Genomic DNA, 21,956 nt, shown 5'->3' with positions numbered 1-21,956 from the left:
GACGGTCTATATACGTGTGTTTAAGGGTGTCAGCTAGTAAACAATACAAATATAACTTTACATGATTATGTCTTATTTTGCTTTAGTGCTGACGCTCAAAAATAGCTTATATAATTAGGGAAGAAGTAAATAATTATGTTGACCTCTGAATCCGATATTATTGCATCAGAAATATGTTTAAAGAGGATATAGCTCAGTGGTAGAGCATTCGACTGCAGATCGAGAGGTCCCTGGTTCGAACCCGGGTGTCCCCTAATTTTTATCGTCACATTACAGATCTGGATTAACGTTGATTTGTCAATTCTTGGATCTCTCCATATATCAAGATATGTTCAGTAATGTAGAATTATCGTACTCTCATTCCTGTAGTATTATCGATGAAGAATTGTTTTGATTTCTAGTAGTGATAGTATTCGATCTTTTTACTTTATTGTTATATATAAAATAATGACTAATTTCATAATTTGACATAAATGTTTAATTAATTAATTAATTAATCGTGTCATATACTTCTGAGGTAACAGATAAACAATGTATTTCTAATGTTTACTATATAAAACGAAATTCATCATTGTATGGTAGCAAAATTGTAAAATGGACAGGGCTCTGCTAATGTATAACATGGATAGATATATAGAATCGAAAGTTAAAATCGAAAGAAGAAAAAAGTTCAAAAACTTAAAGTCTTTACATTCTTTACATGCTTATTGATTTAAAAATCCCTACATGCAATGCTTATTTGCTTAATGCTGTTTATCATGCGGGTGATAATTAAAAGTAAAATAAGTAAAAACAATTTTTGATTTCAAAATTTGCATATTGATAAAAATCCTAGCATTAAAAAAAATGTATTCGATGATCTTAGCAACGTATCGAACTCTATCCTATATTGATATCTCAATGATGGAGAATTTCACCTGATTACATTTCAATAAAAGCAATATCGGAATATTAAAAGTAAATATGAAGGAAATGACCGTTTATTACAGATCATGTTTATAATATCAAACTATAATATTATAAACTAAAATGGTAATTATACATAATTAATCTTCATTCATGTAATTTCACAAGTACGCCCTTGTTATTAATGTACTATAGCATTTAACTGTTAACTCGAAGATTTCGTGTAATGCAAAATAAGAGTGTAAAATATTCCGGACTAGATTAATTTATGACCGTGTTTGTATATTGGAATCGTCTTTCTTCGAAACGAAGCGTTACAACAGGTGGTCGAGGGTAACAACAATGACAATGTTCCTGTGAAAACTGCTACTTTAAGTAAGTAGGCCTATTACTTATTAATTTTATACTGACAATAAATTTGAAAAGGTAAATGTACGGTTATTTATGTGACTTCTAACAATTAAGAAGTGATATTGTTTGATATATTCTCTGTACAGTAATATGTTTAAAGTAGACAGTCGTATCTCTGTTGAAATAACGTACATGTGTATGCATATTTTAAATATTGATAAATATTTACTATTAAATATTGGTACATATTTGAAATATTGATTCATGTCACATTTGGATTACATCTTAGTGTTTACTTTCGTTTTCTATTGGAACACTGATATTTAACACTGATATCTTTTGGGAAACCTACTGAACCAGATCAGGCTTACGCAGAAATTTGTGTTTACTTTCTTTCATTTTTTTTATTCAAGATAACGAAAATACAAATAAAGGTTACTTGGCGGTCGCTATATATAATTATCCGACGACCGTCAATTAGAAATAAAGCGGTCGTCATTTAAATATGTGGTAGCCGCCAAATAATATCTGCGAGACATTTAAATGGGACCACCGAATAGATTGTGGTGACCTGGCCGCCATTATATGGATGTTACTAATCAAATGATTGACTGCGGCAGTGTTCCACTAGCACACATGTGTAGGGACCATTTCGTACCCGACCGGAATGCATAAACATCTGTGACGGTGTATATCTGTAATCTAAAACGAAAGTAGACAATCGTAGATGTATAGAAATAACATATAGGTGTAAATATACTAATATTGAGAATATTAATTAATCAAATGTTGGTGCATATAATATTTCGATGACAACCACGTGTTTACTTTCGTTTTATAATGGGCAAACACATCTATTCGTTTAGATTGATTTTATTGCGTGCACAATATGGACAGACGATGCTCAAAATTCGATATTTGTCAAATTACATTTGTTTCTGACAACTCATTCCTTCCATAAACGCACTGATTAAACACATGTTGTTTTTTTTTTTTTTTTTTTTTTTTTTTTTTTTTTTTGCTAATGCAGTGCCTCATGGAATGAACCAACTATCAAAATGATGTTTATTTATTTATTTACTTTTAAATTATTCACGAGGCTACGATTATTGTATACTATTTATAGATGTGGCTATAGTATATTTGTGTAAATAAGACATGCGATATGCATCGCTTAAATGAGTCAAATATCTCGACCATTATAGCAATACCTTGTACTGATTACTTTATTCATAATGACAAGAAAATTATGCAATAAATGTTAAATAGCAATATAGTTAAATCAATCTACAGTTTTGTAAAGACAATGAAGCTCCGCTTCAAAATTATGAACAATCAAGGACCCCAATTTGAAAATCGTTCATTCTTCTACTAGAAAGTCATATATATTAATGTAGAATTAGAATAGGGGGGGGGGGGGGCATTAACATATTTAGACCCGTGCTTGCAAAGTTTTATGATCCCAAGGTAATTTAGAAATCTGGATAAACATTCATGACCAGGTAATTATCACATGTTCCATTTAGTCATTTATATTGCTGCGCTATTTTAATTTGTATATTATTGTTTTTGTTTAAAGGGCTGGTAAACGCCACATTACCATGGCGGAAGGTGGATTTGTTCAGGACCAGACATCAGACAATGTCCTCGGTAGTCAATCTCTCGACATTCTGATGCTTGAATGTCCTATCTGTCTGGAACAGCTCCGATATCCCAAGTCCCTCCCATGTCTTCATTCATTCTGTAAAGAATGTCTCGCTAGCTATATCGTCAATGAATCGTCAGGTAATATGGCGTCGGCGTCTTCTTTCTCGTGTCCAGTATGTCGTAGGGACACCGAGCCGTTAAACCAGTCAGAAGACAAACAACGTTGGGCCGAACAATTTCCTACCAACAATCTGGCGGTAGAGATGATCCAACATTTACAAAATACAAGCACGCTGATCATGTGTAAACCTTGTGAGAAGAAAGGAAACGTGAACATTCCGGAAAAGTTTTGGTGCGAGCATAACAAATCATACTTCTGTGAATCTTGTAAAGTCGGCTTCCATGACCTGTTTCACGAGAATTGTGAACCCGAAAATATCACCAAAAGGAACAAATCAGCCACCATTCGACGTAAGATGTCGGCTACTGGGTGTGGTAAACATAAGGAGAAACTGGAGTATTACTGTGAGGATCATCAGATCCTTGGATGTCACAAGTGTATTATCGTTGATCATCGGAAATGTGAGGCGGGACATCAGCCGACGATTTCCGGGACAAGATACAAACCACGAAAATTACGGATCTTCTTGGAGAACTTCGGAAATGCGTAAATTCCATGGAGATATTGATAAAAGATGTCAAGGAGCAGCTACAGTCCATGACAGAAGACCAAATCACCGCACTTCAAAGTTTAACAGACATACGTACAAAGATTAACGAGCGGTTTGATGTACTTCAGAAAGAGCTTACAGACAAACTGACAGCATCATTCAAAGAGGAGAAGGAAAACCTAGATCTATCGAGGAAGAAGTGTGAACGGCTGATGTTCGCTATGCAGAAGACACTGACGTCATCACAGGATGCCGGCCTGAAGGAGGACACCGTGGGAACGATCAGTCTGTTCCAGAGAGGTCAGGCGGAGGTCGAGTCGTGTAAGGGACTGATACAGGAGTTGGAGAAGTCGTCAAGGTCTACCAGTCTGAGACACGAGTATAACCCTGACATACTCACATTGGACACAAAGACCAGTCTTACCATGGGGGAGATACTCGTCCATCAACAACAGAGGAAACTACCGACTGCTGTGGTATGTAAGCCATTGTCCGAACGTCGGTTGAAGATGACCAGAAAGATCAACATCAAAGTTCCCACTGACGAGAAAGACTGTAATCTGTCTGGAGTAGTCCTCCTGTCTGGTGGACGTATTGTTATAGGAGACAATGCAAATCACAAAGTAAAATTATTTACGAAGAACGGTGATTTTAAATGTGAAGTCCAGCTGAGTGAAGCATTGTGCGACCTTTGCCGTGTTGATGACAACACTGTGGCAGTGACATTGCACTGGAATAAAACCATATGTACAGTCAATGTAACGGATTTAACCTTGACCGTCCTATCTAAAATTAAAATTCAAAACTTTACTGAAGACTGTCTTGGTGTCACATACAATAACAACACGTTTGTTGTTGGTACACTAACATCACTTTTCAGTGTACCACAAAACGGGGGTGAAGCTACAAAGCTCCATAAAATTGAATCTAAATGTCTGCATCTCGTCAGTGATAAGATGAATGGACGTGTCTTTGCCAGCATCAACACCTCTGACCCTGACGCTGTAGCCGTCACCCGACTGTATGACGGGAGACACACAGATGTACTGAAGGTCGGGGTCGTGAAGGGTACGACAGGTATAGACGTAGACGGGGAGGGTAACGTGTATGTTTGTGGGGCGTCCTCCCACAACGTCATACAGATGTCTGGGGACGGAACCAACGTCAGAGAACTGCTGACGTCATCAGATGGAATAGAACGACCGAGGGCGATTTCTGTGTTGGGGGATAAAGTAGTGATCACTTTAAGTAAAAAATCAGACCAACGGAACTTCGTACAATTGTTTCAGCTAAATTGAATTTTCGATTTGTACGTAGTCACATAAACTATGCGTGAATACTGTTTGTCGATATTGAGTGAAAATGAATTTTCATATATCGCTGTGAAATTTCATGCTGATGTGTTGCTATGAACACGGTAAAAGCGGATTTATGTTTGCAAATCATTTATGAATCTAATCCCGTTGTATCAAAAAAGAAGCAAAATCTTTAATACAAATGAATTGTACATATTACATTTTATTTGTAAATAATTCAATTTTGCTTGTTACGGGCATTTTCATTGGCTTAAAAATTTACTTTATCAGCCTAAAGGAAAAAATGGGGTCGCCGTTTGTGACGTTGCTTCTGATTGGCTGAGATGACGGCGTAATGATTTCATAGACAAAAGAGTCCGAAAATGGATTTTGAGTGTTGAAGAGATTATCTATCGTAAATTGAATTATAAGGATTAATTTGAATATTTTTTTTATGTTATGGAGATATAACACAAAAATCTGAGTGTACTCTCATCATAAACCGCTTCGCGGTTTATTTAGAGTACACTCAGATTTAGTCTTCATTAAATCTCCACGAATATATTACCGAGTGTTTCTACATGTGAGTAATTTAAAAAGAGATGCATATGGCGACCAATCCGACCATTATCACAACGAAAATAGTTTGAATGGATTAACGACGATTGCAAACTCTCTTTGAGTGAAATGACTGTAATATTGCTGGAGAGGACAGGGAAACAAAGTACGGTCAGAAGATAAATGACGAAGCTGAAGATTACCAATTATCAGTGTGATATTTACATACTGTAAACAGACTTATTTTAGCGATAGTTTTGATTAAGCGCTTTCCCCGCTGCCTTTGAAGCGCTAATTCATGCACGGTGCATTTCGAAACAAAAGCGCCGACATATAATCGCTTCATTAATTAGATTAAAGTTTTGACTTAAAATCATCTAGTTCGTTTCTGGAAATCATGGCTTGATAACATTATATACACTGTACAATATCATTAGCGGATTCTAAAATCTTGTTATATCTGTTCGTTAATAAATGAATACTATGCAGTAACAAATTGTTTTAGTTATCAATAATTTGTTTTTTTGTCTATCTGCTATATAACATAACTTTGTAATAGAATGATTATACAATTATACATCCAATCATACATTGATATATGATCGAGATCGGAGAAAATCAAAAGAAAACAAAAGTATATATACATAAAATAGAATATACAGAGAAAACACATAATTGACTTACTTTCGGTATGGTGCTGCAATTCCACTAAATTCCATGTAAACGTTTTCACTACACATAAGAGTTATCCCCTCTTCCCTAGTGTCATCATTTGTGCAGCCTACCACTGTGTCATCTTCGACACTCAGGGGTTACTATTGATCACTATCTATCGTTATATCATTGAATGCAGTTCAGGAGATAAAAACTGACCAATCACAGGTCTTCAAACAAAGGTCTACAGATGCTTTCTTTAAATATAACATAGAACGACGCCCAACTTCAAAACTATAAGTCAACCACAGCGCATCGATTCTTATGGGTATCAAAGGACCAAACTATCTGTCTCATATGTTGTGGTAGGTTTGCTATAATTAATTTTATTATGACCTAAACAATGAAAATGTTAATTTTCACCTTTGTCCTCAGAAATTACCATGAATCCAGAAGAAATCGGATATTCTGATTAGCATACAAAATGCACCTGACCCTAAGGTATCTCCATGCAAAATATTTTGCTTATCACTGATTGGCTGTAAAACAAAACCTTTATGCTAAAACAATTGAAAATGAAAAATGTCTCAAATTTCATACATTTTATGGGTTCCCTTAGGTTCTGCATTTTGGGACCAATCGGTAAAACTTGGATTTTGATAGTTGCAGTTTGTTACGCTATTTCTCAAAAAGGGATCTGTCTCAAATATTATATGTAGATTCCCCTTGAGCCTTTGTTGTGCATATTGCAATTTGGGACCGATCGGTCAACAAGATGGCCGACAGGCAACCATGTTGGATTTCGACAGTTGAAGTTTGAAAAGCAGAGACTTTCCATAGTCAGACATATGATCATTCTTTGGTGGTCGCCAAAATCCCTATGGGGCATCTAGTGTCTTCCCATTCTAATCCGTGTTTTCGTCTTATTCTCATAGTAGTTTGTTTCAAACTTTGTGGTGATTTCTCAGGTTTTAGTAGTTTTTGGGGATAACACACGGATTTCGATCCATTCTAATACATTAGAATTTCACTCCGCCAGTCCTGACGATGGGAAATTGGAGAAGTTACTGACATATATCAGAATTATTCCGATATGTTACAGGATTACCGATATAAAATTCGAGCACCAATAGTAACCGTTAGTGACAACCAAAACGATATGCATGAAGTAAATAATGTTTTATTTCTTATGAACATTAATATTAATCAATGACAAATACTTATATGTACATGTATATAACCTTTTTGTTACAAAATATCATCTTAAACTATAAGTGTAACAAAATACCAAAATACAAATCTCACAGAATCACTTCAGAATACTACACAAAGAACGCTTTTTTCATCAACATATACTGCTTAGGTATGTATGATATACATGTATATATGTATATATGTTCATGTATTTTGATAAATGCCAACATGTTATGTCATGAAAATATCAATAAAGTTTAAAATGAATAGAATTAAAATAGTAAATTATGATACCATATTTATCTTATACGTGCATATTTTATTAGCCCACCATTATCAGATGGTGGGCTATTCAATTGCCTTTCGTCCGTCGTCCGTCCGTCCTTCCGTCCCTCCGTCCGTTAACAATATTTGTTATGCTATTTCTTAGAAAGCACCGAAGGGATCTATCTCAAATTTCACATGCAGATTTCCCTAGGGTCCTAGTTTTGCATATTGTATTTGGGGACTGATCGGTGAACAAGATGGCCGACAGGACGCCATATTGGATTTTGATAATTTAAGTTTGTTACAACTACATATCTCAGAAAGTACTGAAAGTACAGGGTCATGTAATCGTGACAGTTTTGATGATGGAGGAAAACCAGAGTACCCGGAGAAAAAACACCGACCAGCGGTGAGTACCTGGCAAATGTCCCACGTTGGATTCGAACTCACGACCTAGAGGTGGATGGCTTGGGGTATATGTCGGAACACCATTAACCACTCCGCCACCGCGTCCTCAGATTATTTCATGTCTCCATGTTTGCCATGATCACCCAGATACACAAAAACCATCCTCGGTACTCTAGGGGTTACTATCCTTGTCATTATAGTGACAATGATAGTAACCCCTAAAAAGTCGAGGATACACACATACTGTATAAGATATAGTAATCCTTCTGGATTTAATGGATCAGATATGTGAGGCCTGAGTCATGGCATAATATTCAATTTTTAGATTTTAAATGGTAAATAACTACAACAGTGTTACAGTAATATACATATATCAGACTTATTGGTAAATGATCAAGTACCGGGTAATGTATAATAAATCACTGTGACATGTAGGGGTTTGAGAAGAACCATCGACCTATGGTCTGTCTAACTCTCGACGTTAGTTTATTGTATTTCCCCCCTGAGACCCAGTTAAGATATCATACACAGTTCTAAACTGCGTTAAATAAATCGATTCTAGCCGTCATGAGAAATTCCGTCCGTAAGTCACATAATTAATGATTTCAGAAATATTCTTAGTCGCCATATCACACATTTTCACTAATACCACTGTGAGTTTGATTGCTTACAGCATATAAGTTAATAGAATCAAAATCTGAATAAAACAATGACATACAGCAACGCTAAATTACAGTCTATGATTATCGCCATCGAGGATTTCGCCCATATTTACTGTATATAATCACACATTTCAAAATACAAAATATATGTTAAAACACCAAGACGAAAGGCGGACATGGAAAAAATAATTACTGGTATGAACGATTTACTCCAACTAAGCCCAGAAATCTTTGTGCCTCAAAATTTATCACGGTAATCCAGGTATATAAAACGAAAATACAAGGGGGCAAAGGAAATGAAATTTTGTAAACAATAACAACACAAAATATATGTTACTTTGAATTTTGTTGATCTGTAAAGGTTCACTAATCCTTGTAAAATGCCAACCGGGGAGTATTTGAGGCTCAGTATACAAGCCAATATGAAATGTACACTAACAAGGCCGTTTGATTACTTTTGAATACACAAGAATTTTAATATAATTATAAACGAACTTAAAATACAATATAAGTTACTTATATGCAGTGCCTTTGGAGAGGAATTTGACTGTTTCTATACTAGAAAACAACTATAGCTATAACTAAATAAAGCAACACCTTACATGCAAAAATCAAGCATTGTCAACTGCTAACAAACACAATAAAAACGTCATTATTGTCCAATCACATATAAAATGTGAGAATCAACATAATTTACCATCATCACATAAAATTTATGATTTCGGAAATACGTGCTGTATTCAAATCTCATATAATGTGTTTTGATATTGTTAAACAGTCAGTGAGCATTTTATGTGTGGCAAGAGAGAGCCATACACCACCAGACAATTAACCAGGCAGCATAAGTAAACAAAGGTGTAAAAGGTACGAAATGTCTTGCTGAAATGAAACTCGAACATTGATGCCTAATGTAAATTTTGGCACTGCTGAATAAACAGCACTATGATGTAGAATTGTAATGGGCCGAAATGTCTCGATCTTGCTACTCTTTGTCTTATACCTGGTCATATATTTGCGAGAGTTTGTGTGTCCCCTCGTCTCGATTCAATACTGGCCCACTGCAGCGTATCAAGTAGGCTTCTTTTTTTTGTCGCTGCAAGAGATTACTCTCCCTGTCTGTAATTCTGAGTTTTCCTAGTCGATCACACGATGTTTCTGTGTGACATTGTCTGTAATAGCCGATTTGTTGATCTGGACTCCGACTGTCTTCTTTTAGATCGAGGGAATTTCTTGCTTGGCTGATATATTCCGCATCTTTCCGGTGTTCCTCAAAGCGGATTTTGTTGTTGCCATTAGTTGGTTATTCCATTTATTATGACACTATTTTTGCACCACCTGTTTTAGGACCCATTCCGTATAATCATTGTCCTAGATATGTGGTTGTGGTTTTTTCCATTGTCAAATGTAGATCATTTTTTGATGGGCGCCAAGATCCCTCTGGTTTTGTATGTGTTGATCTTTTCCTTATATACCTATACCTGTCTAGGGAAGGCATAGAGTCATTGGTTTCTTCCTCGCAAGTAAATTCAATGTTATTACTGGCATCGATGGTGTTGATGGTGTGGTCAGCTGCTTTAGTGGCCCTTTTTAGGATTTGTCCAGATTATCGCACACATACGACTTGATATTAGGCAAAGAGTAGTAAGATCGAGTTATCTTCGCCTCATTATAATGGTAGAGCATAGTGATGTAGAACTTCCGACATTGAGCATAGATCTTTGACTTTCTTTTCAAAGACAACTCGTACACTTTTACACCTTTCTGTTCAAGGTTATGCTGCTTGGTTCATTGTCTGATGAATGTGTCACCGTATACATCGTACTGGGCATCGAATCGACACACATACAATGTTAATTGGTTCTGTAACAATATCATTGTATAATCCATGCTTTCCAACACGAAGAAAATGTTAAGAAATAACACTTCAAATATTTTCACTGATTGCACTAGCAGACTGATTGTTGGAAACATAATTTAACACGTGCTGCGTTTTCAACTCAGAAAAAAATCTACGACACTGACAAACTATTTTAAAAAGAATGGATCGTCATTATGTAGGGATTCCCTCCACCTGCGATTTGTGTATCTGAAAATACAAAATGTTTCTTAACAAAAACCGAAAGTTCATCACGTGGAGATAAAGAACAAGATATTTGAAATAAATCACTTAGTTCCAACTCAATTAAGATTAGTTTATGCCTCTATGGTTGTCTCGGTAAATGAGAATATCAACCTACGAAGAAAATGAAAGTATGTAAATAATAATTATACAAAGATTCTGTCCCTATGGTGTTGTCAAGTAAATGTTCTATATTCCAAGGAATCAATAATTATGATTATGAAATTGTCATCTTTGACAGACACGTCTTCTCACACGGTAAATTACATATTTCTGCGTTACTTATTCTTCAGTTATATTTGAGAGTTTATTTGGAAATCCTTTGATTGTTGCATTCACCACTAGAGTCCAGTTAAGATGGTCGATAGTTCTGTATTGAGCTTCGTCCAGACATATTCATATCTTGACTGTACACTTCATGATCATAGGCTGAGATTTAATATACATAATTATGTATCCCAACATACGGATGGTTTCGCTGGTATTGTAGCTGGTGAAATGTTAGTGTTGTCATCAAAAAGAAGATAAATCCTAAAAGTTATGGTTGCCATGCTGACGATGAAAATGTTTTACTGGATTAATTGTGTAAAATTCCAAAATTCTGATGCATTTTTCAGAGTAACCGTCAAATATCCTTGAATTCTTTCTAAGCAAAATTATGAAAACATCAATTGATCCCCGAACACAATCGTTTCACAGAACATGCATTGCTTACAATAATCAAATTAATGTGAGTAGTGCATTATCGTTATCTATCCAACACGTCTGTGTTTTCACCTTCACTCCCCAAATCACTTTCTCCTTTGTCCTTCATTGTTTTAACGTTTTTCGTCCTAAAATGTTTTGATTTATCGTTGTTTTTAAGGTCTTTGTCATAACATGTATCACCTTCTCTGACAAATGTCACTGCTTTGTCCATACCATTTCCATCCACGATTTCTCTACCCCGGCGGTAAAGGGGTCGAGACACACGTCGACAGAAACAGGCGGTACCAGTGTGACCTTTGTACCCAAATATTTCATAGCTCACGTGCCTTGGTTCCTCGTCAAAGTGGGTATGGCTATTCACGAATCCGAGGAGGTCAAGCGATTGACCTGACCACGGGCTCCATCTGGTGGACACCTCTGAAATATTAGCCATACTTTTTAATATTCAGACTTTTCCAAAATATATGTATCAAATCGTAATAATCGTATCAAATTAAACGATCGTTCAAAAACATGTTATAACAAAAGGAAATTAAAATGCATTATTTTAATTATAACGTTTCTTGATATGATGTAAGATACTGACTTTAATACAAATAGTTTTCTTCAATAACTCAATTGAAAATTAAAGCTGTAATGGCTTTTCAAGACTTCCATACAAACTCAACGCAATTGAAAATCCAAACGAAAATGATTTGTTGCAACGTAATAGAAAGGCTAAAATGTATTACACATAGGTTTTGAAATTAAGACTTTCTAAAAATATTTTTCGCTCAAAAATTATTTTAATGTTAAAGATACTCCACCGCTGACAAATGGTATTTTTTCTCCATTCAAAACAGGAGAAGACGATTTAGTAGTTTTTCTTTAGTTACAAAAAAAACTTACTTTACACCATTACCACCATTGAAAAGTTTGAGCTTCTAATTTTACTTCATGTTAAAAATATGAAAAATAATTAATTGCATCCCGAAAAACTTCCGTTGCACTATATCATATATGGAATGAAGTAATGATTCCCCATGCACCAAAGGCGAAATAGATTATTTCATGTTATTGTTTGTGTTAATAAGGCATATATATACACGATTAAACACCAATCATTGTTCAAATGATGAATATCATTTGTGCTCTGTCGGCGGTGGAGCATCTTTAAAACATTCGTCATATACAATTGATTTAAAAACAACAAGATGTTAGACAGAAAGATATGGTTCTTATTTTATTAAGATACAGAATTTGTGAAAGTATTCTAACTCTGGAAAATAATAACCTTTAACATGTTATTTTAAAATTACCATATATTAATGAATAGACAAAACTGAGTGGTTGAAATGGAGAAGAATGATCATTTTTGATAAACATACATATAACAGGTTTTTGGTATTAAGATCCCCAACAAAAGCACAAACAATTAATTATATACTTCCAAGATAAGAAAATCAAGCAAAAACTTTTTCCATATCAAAATAACAACAAAAATATAAAGTGGCCTACGTACCCCGGTGTCCTCCTGTCTCCCCGTGTCTGTCCACAAAGACAACCCCGGCTATATTTATACCATGATAGTAAAACGACTGGTGTACGATTTCTGACGTCATAGTCAGGTTTATTTATAGATAATACTATGCCTCGTCAGCAGACGACAGGTATACGTATACTAACTGTAAACAAACGACTAGGATTTTGTTTACAGACGTAAACCTACGACCTGGGTACGTTTACACATTGACACAGACGGCGGATTGGGGTAATGATGTAATGATATTCCAGTTAGCAGACGGTTTATAATGATGTTACACAGTTAATTGACGGTCTATATACGTGTGTTTAAGGGTGTCAGCTAGTAAACAATACAAATATAACTTTACATTATTATGTCTTATTTCATTTTAGTGCTGACGTTTAAAAATAGCTTATATAATTATGGAAGAAGTTAGTAATTATGTTGACCCCTGAATCCGATATTATTGCATCAGAAATATATATAATCTGTTTTCCAATAACGATTGTTAAGGGGATATAGCTCAGTGGTAGAGCATTCGACTGCAGATCGAGAGGTCCCTGGTTCGAACCCGGGTGTCCCCTAATTTTTATCGTCACATTTCAGATCTGGATTAACGTAGATTTGTCAATTCTTGGATCACTCCATATATCAATATATGCTCAGTAATGTAGAGTTATCGCACTTTCATTCCTGTAGTATTATCGATGAAGAATTGTTTTGATTTCTAGAAGTAATAGTATTTGATCTTTTTACTTCATTGTTATATATAAAGTAATGACAATGTTAGCTATTTTCATAATTTGTTATCGGTAAACACCATATTTAGTATTTGATAGTGTATATATATATATATACAATGTATTTAGGTATCACAGGGGCCGCGGTGGCCAAGTGGTTAAGATGTCCCTACATATTACAACAAGTCCCCCATCTCTGTGTCGCGGTGGCCGAGTGGTTTAGATGTCCCGACATATTACCACAAGTCGCCCACCTCTGTGGCGCGGTGGCCGAGTGGTTAAGATGTCCCGACATATTACCACAAGTCGCCCACCTCTGTGTCGCGGTGGCCGAATGGTTAATATGTCCCGCCATATTACCACAAGTCACCCACCTCTGTGCTGCGAATTCGAATCCCATGTGGGGCAGTTGCCAGGTACTTTCCACTAGTCGGTGGTTTTTCTCCGGGTACTCCAATCGTGTCATATACTTCTGAGGTCACAGATAAAAAATGTCTTGCTAATGTTTACTATATATATATCGAAATTCATCATTGTATTGTAGCAAAATGTTATCAATTGTAAAATGGACAGGGTTTGATAACTATGTATAACATGGGCAGATATTCTCACTGTTTCAATACGGTTGTCCATGAATCGAAAGGAAAAATCGATAGAAAAAAAGTAAAAAAAAAATAATGTCTTATAGATTCTTTATAGGCTTATTGATTTACAAATCACCACATGCAATGCGCTTTTGCTTGATGCTGCTTATCATGCGGGTGTCAGCTGCTAAGAATTAAAATATGTGATGTAAAAGCAGTAAAAACATTTTTTTTAATCCAAAATTTGCATATTAATAAAAATCCGAAAATAAAAAAATGTATTCATCATTTGTTTCAGCAATACAAGAATGGGTATTAGAAGTGAGTTCTATTACTGTCTCTTCGTCACTGGTTGAGTTTCACGGACACTATGACAAGTTTACCGGATTACACACTCAAAATATTCATGGAAATAACACAAAACAACCATTGTTTAACAATATCTACTATTTTAACAACGTATCGACCTCTACACTCTATTGATATCTCAACGATGGAGAATTTCATATGATCACATTTCAATAAAAGCGATGTAGGAATATTACAAGTAAATATGAAGGAAATGACCGTCTATTACAGATCATGTTTATAATATCAAACTATAATATTATAAACTAAAATGGTAATTATACATAATTAATCTTCCTTCATGTAATTTCACAAGTACGCCCTTGTTATTAATGTACTATAGCATTTAACTGTTAACTCGAATATTTCGTGTAATGCAAAATAAGAGTGTAAAATATTCCGGACTAGATTAATTTATGACCGTGTTTGTATATTGGAATCGTCTTTCTTCGAAACGAAGCGTTACAACAGGTGGTCGAGGGTAACAACAATGACAATGTTTCTGTGGAAACTGCTATTTTAAGTAAGTAGGCCTATTACTTATTAATTTTATACGGACAATAAATTTGAAAAGGTATATGTACGGTTATTTATGTGTCAATACATCTAACAATTAAGAAGTGATATTGTTTGATTTAACCTCTGTACAGTAATATGTTTAAAACGAAAGTAGACAGTCATATCTGTGTTGAAATAACGTACATGTGTATGTATATTTTAAATAATGATAAATATTTATTATCAAATATTGATACATATTTGAAATATTGATTCATGTCACATTTGGATGACATTTAGTGTTTACTTTCGTTTTCTATTTGGTTAACACTGATATATATTGGGAAACCTACTGAACCAGATCAGGCTTACGCAGAAACTATTATTCAGGAGAACGAAAATACAATAAAGGTTACTTGGCGGTCGCAAAATATAATTATCCGACAACCGTCAATTAGTTATAAAGTTTAGTTTAAATATTAATTCCAGTACGTGGTAGCCGCCAAATAATAGATCTGCAAGACATTTAAGTGGGACCACCGAATAGATTGTGGTGACGTGGCCGCCATATTGATACATGGATGTTTTAAAACTAATCATATGCACCCATATATAGGGACCATTCCGTACCCGACCGGAAAGCATAGTACGCCAGGTACATTAATTCTATACTGGTATCTTAATATAATTTAAAATGAAAGTAGACAATCGTAGCGGTTTAGAAATGACACACAGTAATGAACTATTAGTATTGAGATTATGTTATTAACAAATATTGATACATTTAACATTTGGGTGACAAAGACGCTTGGTTTAACACATCTATTCATATAGATTGGTGTTATTTCGCGCATAATATGGACAGACGATGCTCGAAATTCGATATTTGTCAAATTACATTTGTTTCCGACAATCTATGCCGTCCATATATGCACTGGTTTAATGTATTTTCCCCCTTTTGCTAATGAAGTGCCTCATGGAATGAATCAACTATAAAATGATGTTTATGTATTTACTTTTAAATTACTCACGAGGCTACGATTATTTTCTACTATTTACACATGTGGCTAAATAAAAATGTGTGTAAATAAGACATATGCAATATGTATTCCATAAATGAGCCCAAATATCCCGACCCTTATAGCCATATCTTATATTCACTTTAAAATGACTAGAAAATTATGCAATCGATGTTAAATAGTAATATAGTTTTATCAATCTACAGATTTGTAAAGACAATGAAACTCCACTTTCAAAATAATGAACAATTAAGGAGAAATATAATTTGAAAATCATTAATTCTTCTACTAGAAAGTCATATAAACAAATGTAGGATTGCTCAATGGCCATAATGTTAAAATATGTAACCCCTTTCTGTAAATCAAAAATATATATTTAGAGTCCCTGAAATATTTGTGCATCCAACTTTCACACAAATGAGCGGTGACATACCTCCAAAATGTTCCTAAATGTCTGCTCAGCGATGGATCGTCTTCGATTTGTTGGTTGGTTTCTTGGTTGATTTGATTTACGTCCTATTAACATCCGGGAACCTTAAAGACGGCCTCCCGTGTAAGAGGAATGTTGCGTGTGTGACGTGCATGTAGGCGTGTTTAGGAGACTGTAGTATGTTGATTTTGTGGCTCTTTGTGATAGCTGAACCCTTGTCTTTTTATAGTGCTATCTTTGATTTCAGTCGTGAATTGATTGATTGATAAACCATATTTAATACCAACCTTCTCAAGATCAGCAGACTGAACAATTGATCTTGATTTGTTTAATCATTAAACAGTTAAGTGTACCATGTTTGATAAAAAATTGAAATCAAGCTCGGAGTATCGCGTTTTTGACGATTGGTTTTCTTCATTTTTTCGGATGATATGTTGAGTTACCTTATTCTGATTAGATTGCAAACTAAAAGCAGTTCGTCAGCGGTTAAATGTTTTAGTTCTTTGGACTATTGAAATCAAGAAACTTGTTCATCGCATAAGATATATATCTCAATAAAAAATTGATTGAGTTTTAGCGGTTTTTTGACAATTTTAATAATCATGTAACGTAATAAAAATCAGCAAAGATATATGTATTTTGACACGGTCTGTATGGAGTAATATCAAATATAATTTTACAAGTCCACCTGCGTAATTGAGATAAAATAGTTATAACAGCCACATTTACAATAACCAATCAATTAATGTAATGATTATATGCACTAAATCCAGTTTTAGCTTTGTCTATCGTTTATATCGACATTTTTTAAAATTATAATGATTTTATTTACCTGTCTGTACTGTGTGCGAAATAGAGGATAAAGTACAGCACAATAAAAAAATTACTTTTGTTTCTACGTATTGACGAATTATTATACTCTTCCTTGATTTTTCACGAAATTTGAACACAACATATTTATCATGCCTACTTCTCAAAAAGATTTCTTCTATCTAAACTAGTGTTTCCCATAAATTATGTATATAGCGTGTTCGGAGCGTAAACCCGGTGATTTTATTTCTAAACATTCTCTTTAGTGATATGTTGGGGAATCCAAAGGGGCGCTTTTGACACTTTTCATTCATCTCTAAAGTTCAAGACAGACAAAGATTTTGTTGCGCTTTTTAATTTGTATATTATTGTTTTTGTTTTTGTTTTAAGGATTGGTAAACGCCACATTACCATGGCGGAAGGTGGATTTGTTCAGGACCAGACATCAGACAATGTCCTCGGTAGTCAATCTCTCGACATTCTGATGCTTGAATGTCCTATCTGTCTGGAACAGTTCCGACATCCCAAGTCCCTCCCCTGTCTTCATTCATTCTGTCAAGAGTGTATCGCTAGCTACATCGTCAATGAATCGTCAGGTAAGATGGCGTCAGCGTCTTCTTTCTCGTGTCCAGTATGTCGTAGGGACACCGAGCCGTTAAACCAGTCAGAAGACAAACAACGTTGGGCCGAACAATTTCCTACCGACAATCTGGCGGCAGAAATGATCAAACTTCTACAAAATACGAGAACACTGATCATGTGTAAGCCTTGTGAGAAGAAAGGAGATATGAACATTCCAGCGAAGTTTTGGTGTGAGCAAACCAAATCGTGCTTCTGTGAATCATGTAAAGTCGGGTTCCATGACCTGTTTCACGATGATTGTGAGCCCGAGAACATCACAGAAAGAAACAAATCAGCCACCATTCGACGAAAGATGTCGGCTACTGGGTGTGGTAAACATCAGGAGAAACTGGAGTATTACTGTGAAGATCATCAGATCCTTGGATGTCACAAGTGTATCATCGTCGATCATCGGAAATGTGAGGCGGTGACATCAGCAGACGATTTCCGGGACAGGATACAAACCACGAAAATTGATGATCTTCTTGGAGAACTTCGGAAATGCGTAAATTCCATGGAGATACTGATAAAAGATGTCGAGGGGCAGCTACAGTTCATAACAGAAGACCAAATCACCGCATTGAAAAGTTTAACAGATCTATGTACAAAGGTTAACGAGCGGTTTGATGTATTTTAGAAAGAGCTGACAGACAAACTGACAGCATCATTCAAAGAGGAGAAGGAAAACCTAGATATATCGAGGAGGAAGTGTGAACGGCTGATGTTTGCTATGCAAAAGACCCTGACGTCATCACAGGATACCGATCTAAAGGAGGACACCGTGGGAACGATCAGTCTGTTCCAGAGAGGTCAGGCGGAGGTCGAGTCGTGTAAGGCACTGATACAGGAGTTGGAGAAGTCGTCAAGGTCTACCAGTCTGAGACACGAGTATAACCCTGACATACTCACATTGGACACAAAGACCAGTCTTACCCTTGGGACGATACTCGTCCATCAACAACAGAGGAAATTACCAAATACTGCGGCATTGTCCGAACGTCAGTTGAAGATGACCAGAAAGATCAACATCAAAGTTCCCACTGACGAGAAAGACTGTGCTCTGTATGGAGTAGTCCTCCTGTCTGGTGGTCGTATTGTTGTAGGAGACAATGCAAATCACAAAGTGAAACTATTTACGGAAAACGATGATTTTTTGACCGTCCTATCTAAAATTAAAATTCAAAACTTTACGGAGAACTGTCTTGGTGTCACATACAATAACAACACGTTTGTTGTTGGTACATTAACATCACTTTACAGTGTACCACAGAACGGAGGTGAAGCTACAATGCTCCATAACATTGAATCTAGATGTCTACATCTCGCCAGTGATCAGAAGAATGGACGTGTCTTTGCCAGCATCTTGACCTCTGACCCTGACGCTGTAGCCGTCACCCGACTGTCTGACAGGACACACACAGATGTACTGAAGGTCGGGGTCGTGAAGGGTACAGCTGGTATAGACGTAGACAGGGAGGGTAACGTGTATGTTTGTGGGGGGTCCTCCCACAACGTCATACAGATGTCTGGGGACGGAACCAACGTCAGGGAACTGCTGACGTCATCAGATGGAATAGAACTACCGAGGGCGATTTCTGTGTGGGGAGATAAGGTAGTGATCACTTCAAGTGCGTCATCAGAACAACGGAACTTTGTACATTTGTTTCAGTTTGTTTAGAGAAAAAAAACTTTATATTTCGATTAGTACGTAGTCACATAAACTGTTCGTAAATATTTTTTTCCATGAAGACATTGAGTTTTTATATATCAGTGTGAAATCATGTTGATGAGTTGTGTTTGGAAATTATTTATGAATCGAATCCCGTTATTTCTGACTAGGAAAAAAACTTAATACAAATATATTGTACATAGTCGATTGCGAGAAAAAGTTATGAAAAAAAATCTGTATCGATTATATATAAAAAAAGACAAAGGATGACAGCCGCCATCTTTGATTGAGAGGGGTACCTCGATTAAAACGTTAAAAGTCGGTCACATAAAAACTATGTATACGTTACCGTGCCCGAATATGAATCTTCGTGACGACACAGTCACTATGTTCCGAGAATCCTGATTTTTGTTTCCTGTATTTTTATTTTATAGAACGTATCCGCTAATATCCATCACAAAACGGTTTAAGTAAACGGAAGTAGGCGAGGCTATCCACAGCCCTGTGAACGGAGCGGAGCGTCTATGAAAAACAATGTCTGTCCGTTTTTTGTCTATGACTTCATAAAACCAAAATACATTGAGAATAATGCTTATAATTTAATTCAGATAACTCACTCAGGTACTAATTAGGCATAAATTTCAGTGATTTTACTTATTTTTTTTTACAATAAAACAAAGTGAGTTGTAGCGCAGTGATATCTTATCCATTAATTCATTATGGTCATATTGACTGTGCCGCTTTTAGAATTCCCCGCGAAACCGTTTGGTATATATGACGTCATAATACTTGACGTACACTTCATTCGGTCTATGGAAAAATAACCTCAAAGATCTAACCAATAGAAATGAGTATAACACATGAAATTAGATTATAAATGTACATTATCTGTGAACTAGTTGTTTCATTAAGGATAATACACCTTGGAATATTACATAATTTGAACATACATTGTCATATTTCTTCCTACATTATCTTTTGAAACAACGCACAATGAGAAAACCATGAATATTTCATAACTGGTGAGAATGTATAATATTTATATGATTATACACATCCTTATTTGTCAAAATGGAAAACTTTCTGCAACCAGATTTTATGTACTCGGGTAAGCATAACTCTGGAAGGCCTCATTCCTAGAGTGGGTTTTTTGTCCAACTTTTAAAAATTGTACGCACATGTATACATGTCTGTACATGTAAATTGTATATCATTTGAATTTGATTTTTTCTTTTTAAGTCGAGTAACGGTTAACAGTTTGCCATCGAACGGATACGATTTTAATTTCCAAATATTTTATTAACAAAAAGATGTTAGTGTCAATTGGATTAGACATTAGGCATCGCCTACCCTAGTCTTCTCCTGATATTAGTGGTACAAACAAACAATTATATAAAACATATATACATGGTGAGGTTTATGAAAATATGGGGAGGTAACTCCTAGATGAGGAACGACATAATTTTTTATCCTATTTATTTTAACTCTATAAATTAACAGTTAATTTTCATTTTTTATATAATAACCAAATATTATCACATGATTCTAACTATACTTGAGAGTATGTAAAATAATAATATTTTTAAATAAAAGAAAAGAAGAAGAATGATAATCATATTAACAGAGAGATAATTCAAAAATGAATTTGGATAAGTCTCATTAGGCTGCCCATAGTACACAGATATTGTTAGTTGCTAGCTGTATCAAGCTGGATCTCCAGGGATGAAGGATTATGGGTACATGTACATATAAACAATAATGTATAATTTTATAAGACTTACCATTACTATGATCTACATGGCTTCATATACCAGAATAATAAATGTTTTATTTACACAAATAAATCAAACTTTAAATCTCTTTGATTGAGCTATTTAATTAGACACGTGAGTTAATATATTTCTATTTTCAGTATAATTACAATCTGTACATCCCTGTATTTGAACACATCAGTTATGTCAGTTGAAATTTGGTTATTTTTATTTGTGTGGATGATTCAATATTATGGATTTCATCAGCATCTTAATCATTTCATTGAACATTGTTGGAAAAAACTTTCAAAATAGCTTACTGTGCGACTAAGCGAGGATAAAATAATCTGTTTGTGCGAAGGGAATACCCATAGAGTGTCTCATCATGTATAAAAGGTTCAATAATATCTCTTAGATAATCTGGTGTTTCATTGTTCATTATTCGGTACATTAAAATGACTTTATGTTTATATCTTCTGTATTCTAATGTTTCCCATCCTAATTCTTTGTATACTTTATTATGAGATGTGCCTTTACGTGGG

At 35.2% G+C, this 21,956-nt stretch overlaps 3 protein-coding genes and 2 non-coding genes across 5 annotated transcripts; all 5 read left to right on the top strand.

The window, feature by feature from the left end:
• The first annotated feature begins 182 nt into the window (after nucleotides 1-182).
• Trnac-gca (transfer RNA cysteine (anticodon GCA)) lies at nucleotides 183-254 on the top strand. The gene has a single exon. It is a non-coding gene; the product is annotated as a tRNA-Cys (tRNA).
• Nucleotides 255-1,144: 890 nt separating this feature from the next.
• On the top strand, nucleotides 1,145-5,924 carry LOC138336572 (tripartite motif-containing protein 2-like). Its single transcript, XM_069286089.1, is given in 3 exon segments — nucleotides 1,145-1,281; nucleotides 2,837-3,492; nucleotides 3,495-5,924. Coding segments are annotated over 2 exon segments (2,013 nt in total). The 5' UTR covers nucleotides 1,145-1,281; nucleotides 2,837-2,858; the 3' UTR covers nucleotides 4,874-5,924.
• Nucleotides 5,925-13,456: 7,532 nt separating this feature from the next.
• Nucleotides 13,457-13,528, top strand: Trnac-gca (transfer RNA cysteine (anticodon GCA)). The gene has a single exon. It is a non-coding gene; the product is annotated as a tRNA-Cys (tRNA).
• A 4,236-nt stretch (nucleotides 13,529-17,764) lies between these two features.
• On the top strand, nucleotides 17,765-21,884 carry LOC138336584 (tripartite motif-containing protein 2-like). Its single transcript, XM_069286102.1, has one exon. The coding sequence runs from the start codon at nucleotides 17,786-17,788 to the stop codon at nucleotides 18,629-18,631; it is 846 nt and encodes a 281-aa protein (XP_069142203.1). The 5' UTR covers nucleotides 17,765-17,785; the 3' UTR covers nucleotides 18,632-21,884.
• On the top strand, nucleotides 18,716-21,884 carry LOC138336583 (uncharacterized). Its single transcript, XM_069286101.1, has one exon. It carries the CDS (start codon nucleotides 18,716-18,718, stop codon nucleotides 19,670-19,672), a length of 957 nt encoding a protein of 318 aa, XP_069142202.1. The 3' UTR covers nucleotides 19,673-21,884.
• Nucleotides 21,885-21,956: the final 72 nt, after the last annotated feature.

The sequence above is a fragment of the Argopecten irradians genome, chromosome 12 (genome assembly GCF_041381155.1).
Source record: "Argopecten irradians isolate NY chromosome 12, Ai_NY, whole genome shotgun sequence".
Classification (NCBI taxonomy): domain Eukaryota; kingdom Metazoa; phylum Mollusca; class Bivalvia; order Pectinida; family Pectinidae; genus Argopecten; species Argopecten irradians.
Note: the sequence above shows the minus strand (reverse complement) of the source record. Positions and strands in the feature narration are given on the sequence as shown.